The following is a 16,812-nucleotide window of genomic DNA, read 5'->3' as shown; positions in this document are numbered from 1 at the left end:
CTAATCTCTCTTAATTTTACTGCCTTCCTTCTGTTGATTATTTCCAATTTATATTTTACGTAGCCTGCCAGGACTTAACTGTTTACATACTATCTCCCCCATTAGATTGTGAATTCCTTTAGTTAGGGACTTTTACCTTTCTTTGTATCTCCAGAGTTTGCTTAGCACAATGTCTGGCATAAAGTAACTGCTTAATGAATGCTTATGAATTATCATGGGTTGTAAGGGATGGAGCTGGAACTCCAATCTAGCTCCTCCACTGATAAATCTATTACCTCTGACCCTGTCAGTCCCCTGCTCAAAATTTTCAGTGTTTCTCTACTGACTAGGTAAAAATACAAACTCTTCAGCTTGATATTTAAAGTCCTTTACAATCTAGAGCAAGCCTACTTTTCTGGATTCTTCTCACCTTATTATTATTTCCCTTCACAGACTCCATATGTCCCAGTCAAACTGGCACACTTACTAAATTTTTCATTTCATCTTTATAGCTCCTTCATTATGATGGAAATGTATTCCCTCCTCTTTGTGCCTCTAAAAATGCTTAGCTTCCCCTTCAAATATCACTTCTGTGTAGATGACGCCCAGATCTACATATTTAGCCTTAGTCTCTCTCCCGAACTCATTCTGCATCACCACCTGTCTACTGCATAGCTTCACTTAGATATCCCATAAGCATTTCAAGCTCCACATTTCCAAAATGGAACTCCTTTTGGGGTTCCTTTCCAGTATGGGTTGGACTAGAAGGACTCTAAGGTCACTTTCAACTCTCAATTTCTGTGATTCATCTTTCCCCCAAAACCCATCCTTCTTCCTCATTCCCCTATTTCTGTACGAGGGCACCACTTATGTTTCCAGTCACCCAGGTCTGAAACTTCAGAGTCATCCTCAACGTTTTTAATGTTCCTTACTCCACTTATGCCTAATTCCTACTGATTCCACCTCCACACATCTCTCACATCCCTCCCACTATCTCAACTAAAAAGGCCACCACCATAATTCAGGCTCTCATCACATCTCACCAGCCTGCTAGTTGGTCTCCCTGCCTTCATTCCTTTCTTCTTCCCCAATCTAGCCTTCATGTAGCTGCTAAACCCTGAAGCTGGGATCTAGCCATGTCACTCCTCTTCTAAAGAAGCTGAAGTAGCTCCCTACTGCCTCCAGGATAAAATATCAACTCTTCTGTATAGCAAATGCAGCCCTTCACAACCTGGTTTCAGTTTCTCTTTCTCGACTGGTTTCACATTACCATCTACTCATACATTCTGTGATCCAGTCAAACTGCCCTACATTTGGCTGAATAATTATGGCATAAGTATGTGATGAAGTACTATTGTGCTATAATAAATAATGAATAGGAGGGTTTCAGAAAAGCGTGGGAAGACATATGAACTGATGCAGTGAAGTAAGCAGAAACAAGAAGACTCGACAACAGCAATATTGTAACAATGTTCAATTGTAAAAGACTTAATTATCTGATCAACAGAATGTTCTACAACAATTCCAAAGGATACATGAGGAAAAATACTGTTTTGCCTCCAGATAAAGAACTGAAGGATTTCTGAGTGCAGAATGAAGCATAATTTTTCCTCTTTATTTTTCTTGCTTCTTTATTTCACAACATGGTTAATGTGGAAAAGTTTTACATGACTTAATTTCTATAATGAGTATCATATCTCTTGCTTTCTCAATGGGCAGAGGGAGAGAATCTGGAAGTGAAAATAAAATTCTTTTAAGAATCATTCCTGCCCCCCCTAAAAAACCTGCCCCACATTTTTTAATTTTAATTTTTAACTGTCCCACATTTTGTCCTCTGTCTATAACATCTCAACTTCCACATCCACATCCCTCATATATGGAAAACACCCCCTCCTCACTTTTGCCTTAACATGATTAATTTCTTTCAAGGTTCACCTCAACTGCTACCTCTCACAAGAAAGAAACCTTTCCAGATCTCCCCTAGCCCTTGTGGTACAAGTCTTCCCCACTAGCTGAAACAACTTTGTACATATTTTATATTGACATATCTATGAACACATTGTCTTGGATAAAACAAACTTCTTAAGATCTGATGTCTTTATCTGCATACCCTCAGTGCCCAGCACTGTTCCTTAGAAATAGGAGGTGCTTAAATAGAGGCTTGTTGAACAGAATGCAAGACTCCCCACAGTCTATGTGTGGAAAGACTCTTCTATCTCTCAAATGTTGGTGATCCTATCTTCCTCAATTTATTTTATATTTGAATATTGGATCCTCCAGTAGAAGGTAAGTTCCTTAAAGACAGCACAGGGTTTTTTTACTTGTTCTTGTCACTTAGCACTTAGAATAGCCCCTCAAACAGTAAGTACTTAAATGGTTGTAAAATTGAATTACTACAAAAAGTGCAATAACAAAAAAAAAAGTCTCATATGCCTCAAAATAATCGCAACAGTGCTTTTTAATGAAAGAAAAGATCTGGAAACAAAGCAGCTGCACACCAAATGGAGAACAATGAAACAAACTGTGGTACCAAAGGCAGCTAGGTTGTTTATTGCGTATACAAAGCATTGGGCCTGGGATCAGGAAGACGGGAGTTCAAATGTAAACTCAGACACTTACTAGCCATGTGACCCTGGACAAGTTACCCTGTTACTTAATCTCTACCTCAGTTTCCTCAACTGTAAAATGGGGGAAATAATAACACCTACCTCAAAGGACTGTTACAAGGATCAAATGAAATAATATTTGTTAAGTGCTTAGCACAACGCCTGGCATATAGCAGGCACTTACTAACTGCTTGTTCCCTTATCTTCCTCATACATAAATGTATTTATTATTACTGCTCCAATAAATGACAAATGTGAAGAATTTCAAGAAGTATGGAGAGGCTTTTATGTACTGACATAAAGTGATATAAGCAACACTAGGAAAAACAATATATATAATGATTTAGAACAATGTAAATGGGAAGACCAAAAAAAGGAAACAGAAAGCTAATTTTAATAGTCAAACACCCCCAGGGAAAAACTGAAAAAATGCCCCTCCCTCCCTTATATGCAGGTGAAGGGCACTAAGGGTGTGACCTACCGCACATACAGTCAGGTATGGCTGGTATGTTAGTTGGTTTTGCTGACCTGCTTTTTTCTTCTTTTTTCAAACCTTTGTTAAAAGGGATTTTGCTCAGGGAGCGGGAGGAGGAATATATTTGGAAATTAGTGTAATGTTAAAACAAAAAGCATCAATAAAATACATCTTTAAAATTTGAGGAATTTTTAAAAAATAAATTGAGTGATCAATGAGCTAGCTTTCTTCTCCCCAAAAAGTATACCTAAGTGAGCTATTTCTTGTGTGTGTGAGAGTGTGTTTAAAAACACTACTAGTGTAACCTCAGCAACTTCTCTGGTTAAGTTGCTTTATCTGTAAAATTGAAATAATACTTTATGTGCCTGAAAGCAGGGAGCTGGACTTACCGACCTCAAGTTTCCTTCCAGTTCTAAGATCTATGATCCTATGAATAAACAATTCAGTTCTGCTTCAGAAAGAAAAAGAATTTTCATCTTTTGCTATTAAGAACTTGAGAAAAATGTCAAGAAAAAGAAATACTTATTGAAAAATTTCTGAAGGAACTGCAACAATTCAAATGAAATATATTTTCTACCCAGAAAGCTCAAAGGCAGTGTTTAATAACTGAGAACAATGGTAATTGATGTACCAAAGTAATTTTCATATATTCTCAAGACAATGGTTATTACTGCTCCCAGTTTTTCACTGTTGGTAAGAACTTTTAAGATTTTTTTGTTTTCTTAAAAGCACTAGTGGAGGATTTAATACATTATCTTTTTGGTGTGCACTTGTTCTAAAGCATTAATCATGTGCTCCATTCAGTGCAATAATTCTCAACACCAGAGGGCAGCAACCTCAGTACTAATTAGCAGTTAATGTTGACAGTTACAAGCTATGTAACAAACTCCTTAAGAAAAATTTCTCTAATAAAATTTGTGACTAGACTTAGAAAATCTGTATGAAAAATAAAGAAGCACTTTCCCCACAGGGAAGGATAAAGTTAAATTAAATGAAGATCCTCAACACTGTTGTGTAGTAATAATATGAGTATTTTGATACCAATAATGTATAGTATTATATATACTAAATAAAGATAAAGTTTTATTAGTTACTCCCCCCAAACAAATTTTTTTAAAAAATAAAGGCAGACTAATAACAGGGAAAATAATCCCCTAGAACCAGGGTTTGTAATCTCTTTTACATCATGGTCCTTTTGTGCCACAGTAGACTAGAAAAGCTTGTGGACCTCTTGTCAAAATCATGTTTTTAAATGTACAAAATGAAATTATTAAGATTACAAAGGAAACCCATTATGCTGAAATAAATAGTTTTCAGCTATTAAAAAATTTTCACCAGACAGTTGTCAGTCTCTACTCTCCAGCTCTATCTATCCATCCATCCATGTTTCAAAAGAAGTTCACAGACCCCAAGTTAAGATCCATACTCTAGATTAAAGAGATAATAAGACAAATCAAAGAGAAGTGAGGGAAGGAAGAAGGGGTGGTCTGGGGGGAAATTAAGTGGTAAAGAAAACTTTAGGAAGGGAAACAAGGGGTCAAAGATAACCAAAATAGAAAAGACACAAGGATACAGGTACCTTGCAACTTAAGAGGAAGGCAAAGGAAATTGCCAAAACTCTATGTCGCTGCAAATCTATATAATTTCATCTCTTTATAAAAGCAGTTCACATATACATAGCACGTTAAAGTTTATAAGCCATTTAAACACTGTGATATAAGTGCCACAAGTTACACATGAGCAAAATGATACTCAAAGAGGTTAAGCGATTTGCTCAAAACCATAAACGCTAACGTCACAGGTGTCTTGGGACCAAATCTTCTGACACTAAGTGCTCGTTCATGACACCATGCGGCCTCTCAAAGCACATTTTCAAATAAAAAGCCAGTCAGTAAAGATTTATTGTTTATTATTTACTACTTTATTATTTATCATTGTTGTTGTTCACCAGGTACTGTGCGAAGCCCTAGAAATACAAAACGTGGCTTACAATCTATAAAAGGATGAAGAAATGCAAGGAACAGACTTTCTAAAACACAGAATTCCATTTTTCCTCTGTAAAAAGAAAACATCAAATTCACAAAAGGTTCATAAGATCTTTATGTACTCCATTTTTAGAAAAAAAGGAAATCATTTTTTAAAAATTGTTGCCAAGGAAACTGAGGCAACTGCTGCTTTGAACTGAATATTCTTTCAGCCCAGTCCTCACAATTTACTGCCTGAATGCCAAGATCAGATAACTAGAAAAGTCTGACCAACTTAGGAGAACAATCTGAGATGATACTTGGCTTGTGAAAAGAACTCTGGCCTAGAATCCAAGAAAAAATGAGATTCCATTTCCAGTTCTTCCACTTGCATGACCATGGTTAGATTTGGGGTTTTGTTTGGTTTGTTTTGGTTTTGTGTTTTGTGTATGCGTGTTTGTTTATCTTTCTAAGCTTTCACTGGGGCAGGTAGGTGGCACAGTGGCTACAGCACTGGAGCTGGAGTCAGGAAGACTCATCTTCTTCAGTTCAAATCCAACCTCAGACACTTACTGGCTGTGTGACCCTGTGCAAGTCACTTACCCCTATTTGTCTCAGTTCCTCATCTGTAAAATAAGCTGGAGAAGGAAATAGCAAACCGCTCCAGTATCTCTGCCAAGAAAACCCCAAATGGGGTCAAGAAGAGTCAGACATGACTGAAATGACTCAACAACAACAAAACTTTAATTTCTTCTATAAATAGATGGTCTCCAAAGGCTCTTTCACAGTAAAAAGAGAAGAAGAAAAAACCTCCTAAAGACCAGTTATGGGTGAACTTTTTGGGTGTATACCACTTGTTTCTACAATTAAATATTAAATTTCTAGAAGACAGATGCTTATAAATCTTTGTATTTCTTACACTGCCCAGAACAGTGCGTTTTGTACAGTATGTACTCAGTGTGTATTTAATTACACATTCTGCATTTAATTTTTTAAAAGAGCGATATTGTAGGTTTCCATAGCAAAGAAACACTATTTTCAATAACATTTCTATTTAGCTTTCCATGGTCAAGGTAAATTGTTTGGTAAAGCCTTCTTCCTTAGTTATATTCAAGAATAAATTATTCTGTGTTTGAATTCTATACCCCAAAGCTACAAGCTCACTTTCCCTAAGTTACAACTCTAACCAACCACTAGTCTTTGCTGACAATTAAGCAACAGGCCAAGAAGATATGCAAAAAAGAAACAACTCAAGAACTGGTCATGTCTGCCTCTTCTTGACCCCATTTTACAGATGAGGAAGCTGAAGATTAGATTAAGTAACTAGCACAAAACTGGTAAGTGTTTAAGGCAAGATTTAAATTCAGTCCCTGGCATACAGTAGGTGCTTATTAAATCCTTGTTGATTTGAAAACTTCCTGACTTGGAGTCGGGCACTCTATCCACTACACCCCATCTAGGTGCCTTGAAATAAGCAAGTCTTTCTAACAATTACTCCATCCCACAAATTTCACACACCTAACTTCACCAAAAATGATTCATAAACCTGATCACATTAGAACCAGATTTGCTAGCTCTGATTCAGGACAACTGAAGATGGACGCTTAGAAGACAGGAATGAAACTTCCCAAATGCATCTGACCCTGTAATAGTACACAAAGCAGATACCTTCCCCATTTTCTTCATTTATTGAAGCACTAGGGCTAGATGTTAACATCGCCAAGTAAATTAAACTAATCCTTTAAAAAATCTTTTTAATCATCTCACATTAGTGATTACTAGAATATTAATTTTTCTCTTCTCAGGCCTAGTTCACTGTCCACTGATTTTATATATCTGCTTTAGAGCTATCACCAGTATTTCCAAGCTCAACTGGAGAAACACTAACCACAGCTGAAATATTTGCAAATTAAAACGATGTCTTTCTCACCTATAGGATCCCATATATTGCTGTGTAACCTGATTCTGATTCCTTCAAAATAAAAGAGGGATATTTAGAATAAGAAGTCATCACCACCAACACAACTAGGAATGTCAATATTCTCAGATTAATGGGAATATACTGTCTAATAAATATTTGCTAGCCAGAGAGAGGAAAAAGAATGAGGGAAACTCCCAGTACTGAGAGAGCTGGACTGGAGGTGGGAGAGTAGAGACTAAGAACTACCTAGTGATGAAATATGATAACACCAGATAAGAGAACTGAGGCAGAATATTGGTTGGAATCGTCCAAAAATGTACCTCCTTCACTTTCTTCCCTAAGGACACTCCCACCTCAACATCACACACCACACACCCACACAAACTCTCTCTCTCTCTCTCCGAAAAAAGGAAGTGGAAGAAAGGAGAAGTAGAAAAGGCATCATAGAGTGAGGGACACCGCTTAGAATGAATGTTTTGGTAAGGGATGACAGGCACAGCATTTTTTTTTTTTTTAGCCACTGCACTGCGAAGCGAGGGATTGCAGATATCCCACGCAAAGGGGCAAAAGGCGTGTCCTCGGCTCCCTGCAGGCCACCGTGCCCGCCGCCCCACACACAAACAACTAGGAGGGTGGGGTGGGGTCTTATCCAAGGAGGAATACACCCGAGGAGAATGACCAGAGGAAGAAGCGGGTATTAAAATGGAATAGGAGGGTTATTTGAGACTTGAAAGGAGAGCAAGAGAAGGAGGGTTATTTGGCAGTCGGGAGGAAGGGAGCAACAGGGGTCCTTGGGAGTTAGGAGGGGGCACTGAGGGGCCTTTGGGAGATCGTAGGAGGGAGTTAATGGGGAGTACCTGGGAGTCTGGAGGGAGACGATGGGGGCAATAGATATATGGGGGATTGGAAGGGGAAGAATAGGAGACACCTCAGAGGGAGGAGATAGGGGCAATAGAGGTTCTTGGGAGTCGGGAACGGGAAACATGGGTACTTGGAAGTCGGGAAGGGGCAATAGGAGGAATCGAAAGGAGTATTAGGAGTACATAAGAGTGAGAAGGAGGCGAAAATGGGGGTTACCTGGAGAGTCAGGAGGGGGGACAATAGGGAGTACCTGCGAGAGAGGAGTAAGATGGCAAGGGAGAATACTCAGGAGTGGATAATGAAGGTACCTGAGAGTAGAGAAAGGGGAGGTAGGACGGGCATGGGAAGGAAGGGCATAATAGAGGGCACTTGGGGGTCAGAACGGAGTGTTGGGGGTACCTGAGATCGAGAAGGAAGTAAAAGGGGCTACATGGAAGGAAGGGGAACGGATGGAGGGTACCTGGCGGTCGGGAGGAGATGATGGGGATACCTGAGAGTCGAGAAAGGGGCGGTGGGAGATACGTGACAGGAGGGGGCGGTAGGAGGTACACCAGAGAAGGGAGGCAACAGAGGCTATTTGAGAGGGGCTCGGAGAAGCGAGAAGCACGGGCTAGGGGCGCCGATACCCACCTTGTCCCAGCGGAGCCACTGGCCCACGGCGGTGTCCAACTGCGGGTCCCCGGTGTGGTAGGGGGCACAGGGGAGGTTGGAGTTCATGTCTCCCCCGGCACCGTCCCCCATGGCGGCAATGGCAGAGGCGGGGCAGGCGGAGCAAGCGGCCGCGCGGCTGCTCACCGGGCTGCGGGCACCCCTGCCTCCCCGCAGGGCATCGGGCAGCGAGCGGCTCGGGCACCTGCCGCGGCGGCCGAGCCTCGGGAACTGACGCGGCGACGCCGGCCGCTCCGCAGCTCCTCGTCCTCCCACTCTCCCTCCGAGACTGACCGACTGACAAGCTGTCGGGGAGGGGGCCGCGGGGGCTGCAGCGGGAGCCTGGAACAACAGCGGGCCTCGGAGGTCTGGGTCGTACCCGCCGCACGCGCAGCCCAGGCCCCGCCCACCCGCGCGCCCCACCTCCGGCCCCGCCCCGTCCCCTCGCGCGGACACGCGCCCGCGCTCCCGGCACCTCCGCAGCGAATCGCGTCCTCGATTCCCTTCACGCTGCCCAAGGCAGCAGAGAGGGGAACAAGGGTCCTTAAGGAGAGGGTTCCTGCGATCTCCTCGCTCCGACCCCTCCGGTGTCTCTCCGCCTCCTTTCGCCCAGGAGGAGACTGCCCCACGGTCCCAGCCGTGACCCGTTATTCGAGGGCATCCGTCGAGCTCTGACTTTGGGGCACGAGCCTGGGGAGGAGCTGGGGGAGAGAGCTCCCAAGGCCTCCTGGGAAATGTCGTTCTCTTTCTTCCCTGGCCTTCGTGGAAGCTGCTCTGGGCACGGCCAAAGAGACTACCAGTCCCAGCAGCCTCTGCTTCTCCTTCTGGGCTCGAATTCCGAGAGTCCCGTGCAGTTGCTGTGTGGTGAGTTCCCTCCCGGGACACGCCTGGTGCGAAGTAGATGAAGCGGGCTAGCGGAGGCGGCGACCTCCCCTCGGCCCTCATTTACCTCTGCTTCATTTCAGTGCGGTTCAGTCGGTGTTTCATAAGGGCATATGTTCTCTTTTTTTGGATGAGGACTATGCTAGGTGGTGGAGATGTAAAAAGAACCAAAAAACGAATCAGACCCTGCCCTGAAAGCGCTTACATTCCAGTACAGGAATATAACGTAAATATACACAGAAAGTGTGGGGGTCTTTTTTTGGGGGGGGGGGTAGATTAGTGGGGGGGAATTGGAGAGGAGGAATTCGGACCTTTATGTTCACTGGCGGGAGCCCCCCCACCCGTAAAGACAATTCGTCTTCCAATGAAGGTCGACAACTGTTCTGCATCTTAGAGAGTTCCTTGTAGCCCTGAGAGGGAGGTGAAGTGACTTGCCCCACTTCACACCGCTAGTATGAATCGGAGTAGTAGAGACTTGATCCCAGGTCTTCCTGGCTCCAAAGCCATCTTTCTATCCACTACTGTATCTAGGGCTTTAACACAAATCGTATACAAAGTAACGTTACAACACCAAATGTATACATTGTTACACAAAGTAATTTCAAGAAGGACCAGAGAACTAATAGTGAAGGAGATCCTCGTGCACTGCTGTACTTAGAAGGAAGCTAGAGATTCTGTGAAGGGGCTGTAGAGAAATGTCACTTTGGGAACCCAAGAATAGATGACATGTTGTTCAGTCCTATCCCACTCCTCGTGAAACCATTTGGGGCTTTCTTGCAAAGATACTAGAATGGTTTGTTTTCTCTTTGTCTAGATCATTTTACAAATGAGGAAACTGAGGCAAACAGGGCAAGGTGACTTGGCCAGGGTCACACAGCTAGTAAGAGACAGAATTTGAACTCCTGTCTTCCTGACTCCAGGTCCATTGTTCTGTCCACTGTGCCACTTAGCTGCCCTCAGGTAACACGTACACACATATATGTCATAAAACATATTTGTTTGTTTTAAATCCAACAATCTGGAGCACTCCACAAGAGATAGCCTAATTCTTGTGGTTCCTCCCATTGGTTCTAATACTTCTTTACAACATGACTAATGTGAAAGTATGTTTAATGTGAATGTATATGTAAAGCCTGTGTCAGATTGCATGCTGTCTTGGGGTGGGGAGAGGGGAGGAAGGGGAAGAAAATTTGGAACTCAAAATCTTACTGAAGTGAATGTTGAAAACTAAAAATAAATTAAGAAATTAATTTTTCAAAAAGAGATAACCTCAGCTGGGATGGGGGTAAGGGGCAGGGTGGTACACTTTGGATCAATCCTGGACCTGAGTTCAGTGGTATGGGTTGTGGAAACTCCTTCCACTAATGCAGATTTTATTTGTAATTTATAGTTTGAGATGTGGCTAGGGGAAAGAAGAGCTGAAGTGACTTGCTCAGTATTCCTCCGTTTGCTTTGGTAGAACTTAACCCCAAATCTTCCTGACTAAAGCTCTATCCGCTACTCCACACTGCTTCTCTTCATGCCCTTTTTGTTTATTATTTTGTACTAAAGTATTTGCTCTGAGGAGCAGTTAGGTAGGTTAGTGGATACCATGCCAGACTTGGAATCCATTACACTGAAGTCTAAATTGTGCCTTCTATCACTTACTAGCAGCATATTCCTGGGTAAGTCCCTTAACCACTCCCAGCTTCAATTTCCTTATCTATAGAATGGGGCAAGTTATATCACTTACCTGACAGGGTTGTTATGATCAAATAAGATATATACATGTATCATATATATATACACATATATATCATATATATATAAAGTGTCTTATAAACTTTAAAGCACAATCTATTATTATTCATAAATGACATGATACAAGCATCAAAACAGGGTTACACAGAGGAGAAAGTCCTCAGTAAAATCTGTAATTATTCAGTCATAGAAAGCCAGAATTGTAGAAACCTTAAAAGGCAGCACCAAAGCTGAAAGAGACCACAGACAGCATATAATCCAATCCTATCACTTTACAGAAGGGGAAACTGAGGTCCAGAGGGGAGAAGGGATTTCTAAGATCAGATAAGCAGTAAACAGCTCAGCCTAGAGTAAAACTGAGGTAATTTAACCCCAAATCTAGTACCCTTCCAACTAGACCACAGTTCTTTGCACTGGAAAAACTAGGCATTTGGACAGGGAATCTGTTGAATTAGCCCATGCATTCACTAATTCATCAAACATTTCTTAAGAACCTATCTGTAGTATGTGCAAAATACTATGCTAGGAACAAGGGAAAATCCAGTTGGTGTGACTTGGTTTCTACCCTCATGAGAGGCATCATGGAATACTGGTTAGAGAACTAGCTTTGAAACCAGGAGGACCTGGGATTAAGACCTGCCTCTAACACATACCAACTTTGTGACCTTGGACAAGTCACTTAATGCTCTAGGCCAGTGCTTCTTAAATGGTGAGTTGAGGCTCCATTTGGTAACATAAAAAGTTTCTGAATGTACTGCTGGGGATGGAAGCTCAATTCCAGGTGGACAGTCTCAGGTGGGTAAAGGTGGGAACTTCTAAATCTTAGAGTTCTCACGAGGCCCCCCCAGGAAACGACTGGGAATCGAGGTGAACCGAGCTATCTCGTGTATTTCCGCCTCTTCCCATGAGAAACGTGATGGGAGAGAGCTCTCCCCGCCCTTGAGATTGTCCCGGATCTGGGCACACCATTGTTATCTAACAGCACGGTATTCAGATGCAAACTATGCTGCTGGAGAGTTTAAGTAGGATCAGGAAAGCCTGAAAGTTCTCTTGGGCGGAGGGGCGCGGAGTGGACAGGACACAAGGCTCCGCTTTTCCTCTCTCCTCTCTCCACTCCCCCTCTCTCCCCACTTACACTTCTACTTCCAATCTCTTATTGTAAGATCTTTGCCTCCTTGGGAGATTCTTTGCTCCCTCCTAAGGAAGAATTCCCCTGCACTTGTAACTAGACCCTGAAATAAAGCTCAACCCTTGTTCGACTCTGGAACGTCCTTTCTCTCATACGAGCATCCGGTTTGGCCAACCAAAGACCTCCGATAGAGGTAAGGGAAGACTCGGGTAGCCCACAGGCCTCTAGGCCTGGCAATGTACAATGACCAAAAATTAATTAAAAACCAAATGCTTAGTGAATCCAAGGTGTTTCTGGCAGTGCTTGCCAGTGTTGCAAAGAGCAGCTTCCCTACAACCTTGGCTCTGAAAACAAAGCATGCACACTTTGTACTGTGCATGCCCTCAGGCCACGAAGCACCAACGAACACTGCCCAAAAAGCCTAAAGGGGTTGTGAATGGAAAAAGTTTAAGAAGCCTGGCTCTAGGTAAATGTCTAAGACTATATGTTGTAGAGAAGGTGCCACCTGCATCAGTACAGGAAGTCTCCTCACCTGATGAATACCAATAAATACCAGTACCAATGAAGTCATGGGTCCAGTCTGTAGCCCTTTCCTATCATGGGGTTTATAGACCAGAAGGGGGCAAAGACATAAACAGAGACAACTATAATATATAATATGACATGACAAGAGCCTACATGCCAAGTGCATTAGAGAAAGGCAAATTGCTCTGTGGTTTTAGAAGAGGAAAGGAAATTACCAAAATAGAAATTAGAAAAGGCTTCCTTGCAGATGGGCATTTGAATTGGGCTTTAAAGAATGGGCAGGAATGAAATAGGCAAAGAAAGGGAGGAAAAACATTCTAGGCCTTGGGAATAGTGAAAGTGTAAGTAGAGAAAGAAATCTTTGCATATTCTGGGGACAGAAAGTGGTCCAGATGGACTAGATGCAGTGATATCAAACTCAAATAGAAATGGGATGGATCACTAAACCATATGTAAAGATCCCTGTGGTCACATATTGACAGGAAATCACATAATAACATTATCTATGTTTTATTATATTTTTATGTATTTTGTTAACTATATCCAAAGTACATTTTAATCTGGTTTGGGATCATATATGGGAGTGTTGCTAGCCACATGCTCCTCATAGGCCACATATTTGATGTCTCTGACCAGAGTATAGCATTTGTAGAGGAGAGCAATAACAGAAATGACTAGAGATCCGATGTACCAGCTCATGGAGGGTTTTGAATACTACACAGAAGAATCAGAATTTTAGTTGGTCAGCTGTAGAGAGCTACTGAGGATTTCTAAGGAAAGGAATGACATGAAAAGATCTATGCACAAGAAAGATTACTTTGACTGGGGTATGAAGAATGGACTGGAGGGGAAAGAGAACAGCAGTAGGAAGCCCTGTTGAGAAAGCACTATTACATATATCTTTGACAAGTACCACAGACAATGAAGTAGACTGGGTTGAGTAAAAGAAAGAAATCAAGCTGCAGCGCATTTTGGGAAATGATAGGTTTGGGGGTTTTGTTTTTTGTTTTTGGGGGGTTTTTTAGTAAATCTAAATAACTGCTGCAAAAGCCCATCTTAACGCTAATATTCCTCCAGTGATATGAGATAACCACATGACATCAGAAGAATCCAAATTACAAGTGAGCCTAATGGCAGTGGCCAGTGGCATATCACTAGGGATGGCTTTCTTCAAGAAATGGCGCCACTTCAAAAAAGTGTGTGATTGGAAAAGGATCATGACACAAACGATCCAGTCCAGCCCCTCCTTCATTTTATAAAGAAGAAAATAGCTTACCCAAGGTCACCTTGACCTTGCTAGCATTCAGATCCATACCCCTCTGACTCCAAATCCATCAATCTTCCCAACATGCCAGGCTGCTGGCTGTGCATCGAGAAGGAAAGACAACAAATCAATTAAATGTCACATTGGTACCTCTCAAGATCTTGAAAAAATCAAAGTGAGATTATCAGAGTATTGGGTGGATTCCCCGGAAGGACATAATAAGGAGTAACAGGGTAAAAAGGAACACGGTTCTAACATGTGAAATGTCTACCCACACATAGGTGGTCATACAGCCATGTAAGTACCTAAATATATTTATTTACATGCATGATATCCCTACTAGATTTTAAGCTCCATAAGGGCAGGAATATTATCTTTAATCTTTATTGCATATCTTTCAATACAAGGTGGAGTGTGGCACTCTTTCATAGTAGGTACTTAATGTTTTTTTTTTATTAAAATGAGATAGAATTGATAGATGTGGAGTGGAAGTCTTTTCTTTTGCGTTAGTCCTTTTAAAAGCCTTTGTGAATTTGGCTATATCCTTTCCAACCCTATCCTAATCATCATTTTGTTCTGAGTGACCATAATAATGGCTCTTCCTGTGGGGAACCTTAATAAATGGTTTTAGAAGGCTTTGAGGTTCATAGATGAAAGGTACTATATAAGTGCCAAGTATTATTGTATTTCTCTTTAAAGTGCTATTTACGATAATAACATCCAAACTGCTAGCATATGGAAAGGCACATATGACTAGTAGCTGAGAGATATGAAAAGCAATCTTGGGAATCAATGCCTTTTGCTCAAATGCAGAATCTCAGAATAAGAAGGACCCTTACAGGTCATATAGTTCAAGCTCCCATACCTGATATGGAAATGTCCTTTAGTATGTCTTTGACAAGTGGTCATCCAGTGGATACCGGAACATGTTCAGAGACAGAGAATTTGATACTTCCTGAGGCAGTCCATTCCATTGTTGGACTCTTCTAATTGTAAGAAAATGTTTTCTTATGCAGAACCAAAAATCTGCCTTATTTTGTTTTTTATTAATAATAGTTGGAATTCACAAAGCATTTTAAGGTTGACAAAGTTCAGTCCTCACATGATCATTATAATGACCCTGTAAAAGGAGTACTGCATTATAATCATAATGGGGATAAAGAAATTGAATCACAGAGTGTCACAGGTGGGATCTTCAAATTAGGTTTCTCTTGACTTGAAATCCAGTATAGTTTCCACTTTCCTATTTCCCCCTCATTATCTAATAAACATATTTTAAAATAAGGGTTCTTATCTTACCTAAGAGAGTTTAAGAAAACAAATCATTATCACAAAAGGCCTGGAAAATGAATCCATCTCCTAGAAAAAAGGCTACCTGTATAGTAGAAAGAGTGCTGGACTTTGAGTCAGAAGACCTGGGATAGAGGCACTGTTTGAGTACCTTTTACTGACTCTGTGGCTTTACTCTCTGTTCCTTCACCTCTCTGAGCCATAGTTTAAACTTTCTCTAAAATATCTTCCAGCTATTGCCTGTCACCTTGTTCTGTCTCTTCTGGACCAGGGTTGATGTCTTGAGAGACTTATCCTTTTCAGCTCTGAAACTCCTGTCCAAGAGACTTAAGCCAACATTTGTAGGTGGAACTCTATAAAGCAGGCCTGTTTGTGGAAGGGGAAAAGCCAACCTTGATTTATCCCTTATGGAAGAGAACAGCCTTTACTCTTTTATCAACAAGCTCTCAAAGCATGCTAAGTAACAAGACTCTGCCCAGGAGCAGTACATTATTGTTTAAGAGCTGGAATGCAGCCAAGGGAACTCAGGCCAAGTACAAACTGTCTAAAGATATCCGGAAGATGGTGTGTTGTTAGGGTTCTTGCCAATATCAGGGAAGTTTGAATTCTCCTGGAATTTTCTGAAAGATGTTTAAAAAAAAAAATCCGTAGTTTTATAGTTGATTCTAGCAAGGAAATATTTACATATAATCATCATATTCAATTCAATTTACATTTATTAAGCTTCTACAATATATGAGACCCTGTCCTTGGTGTTAGAGATATAAAGATTCAGTTTAATAAACATTTATTAAGAGTTTGTTACGTATATAGCACTGAGTTACAAAGACAAAATGACATGGCTTACACTCATAAAATTTTTAATTTACAGGTTGGGATGGGGAGTAGAATCAAATATTTATGCATATATTTTTATATATTGCTGATATATTTATACAGATATATTATGTAAATAGATATAAAGCATTTCTTCAGATATGTTATATGGTCAGATGTAGAAATCAGATGGCTCTGCCACTTCCCTAGCCAAGTCATTTAATTCCCCCCGCTCTGTTTATATATCTGACCATATAACATAATCAGTAAAGGCTTAGCTGAGTTGAGGCTTGAAGGAAAGTTAAGGATTTTAAGAGGAGTCAGTGAAGAGGGAGTGCAATCCAGGCAGAGGAACCATCCTGGACAAAATCAGGAGAGGGATGGTAGAATTTGGTGCAGAGTAAATAGGTCAGTTTGGCCAGAACATATAAGACAGACCCTGCTCTTGAGGAGCTGACAATTAGTTCTGTGTGTATGAAAAAAATAGGTGTTCAAGGGAGCATAAACACAAAGGTGTGATCCAGGAAAAACATTATAAGACATTTGAGAAGGGAGAGAATCACTTTAAGCTGGGAGAATCACTGAGGACATCATGACACCTGAGTTGGCCCTTCAAGGAAGAGAAAGGTATCAATAGAAAAGGAAAAGGTGGATTTGAATCCCATTCTGTTACATACTAGCTGTAAGAAATTGAGAAAGTCACTTAAACTTT

General features: G+C 41.3%; 1 protein-coding gene across 1 annotated transcript in view; it reads right to left on the bottom strand.

Annotated features, from left to right (window-relative positions):
- PGM2L1 (phosphoglucomutase 2 like 1) overlaps positions 1–8,868 on the bottom strand; it is an 88,640-nt gene extending 79,772 nt beyond the window's left edge. Inside the window, exon 1 of the mRNA XM_072610864.1 lies at positions 8,437–8,868. Coding sequence (XP_072466965.1) covers positions 8,437–8,547 — 111 coding nt within the window. The 5' untranslated portion in view covers positions 8,548–8,868. The remainder of the gene's footprint in view (positions 1–8,436) is intronic.
- Positions 8,869–16,812: the final 7,944 nt, after the last annotated feature.

This window comes from Notamacropus eugenii, chromosome 5 (assembly GCF_028372415.1).
Source record: "Notamacropus eugenii isolate mMacEug1 chromosome 5, mMacEug1.pri_v2, whole genome shotgun sequence".
NCBI lineage: Eukaryota > Metazoa > Chordata > Mammalia > Diprotodontia > Macropodidae > Notamacropus > Notamacropus eugenii.
Note: the sequence above shows the minus strand (reverse complement) of the source record. Positions and strands in the feature narration are given on the sequence as shown.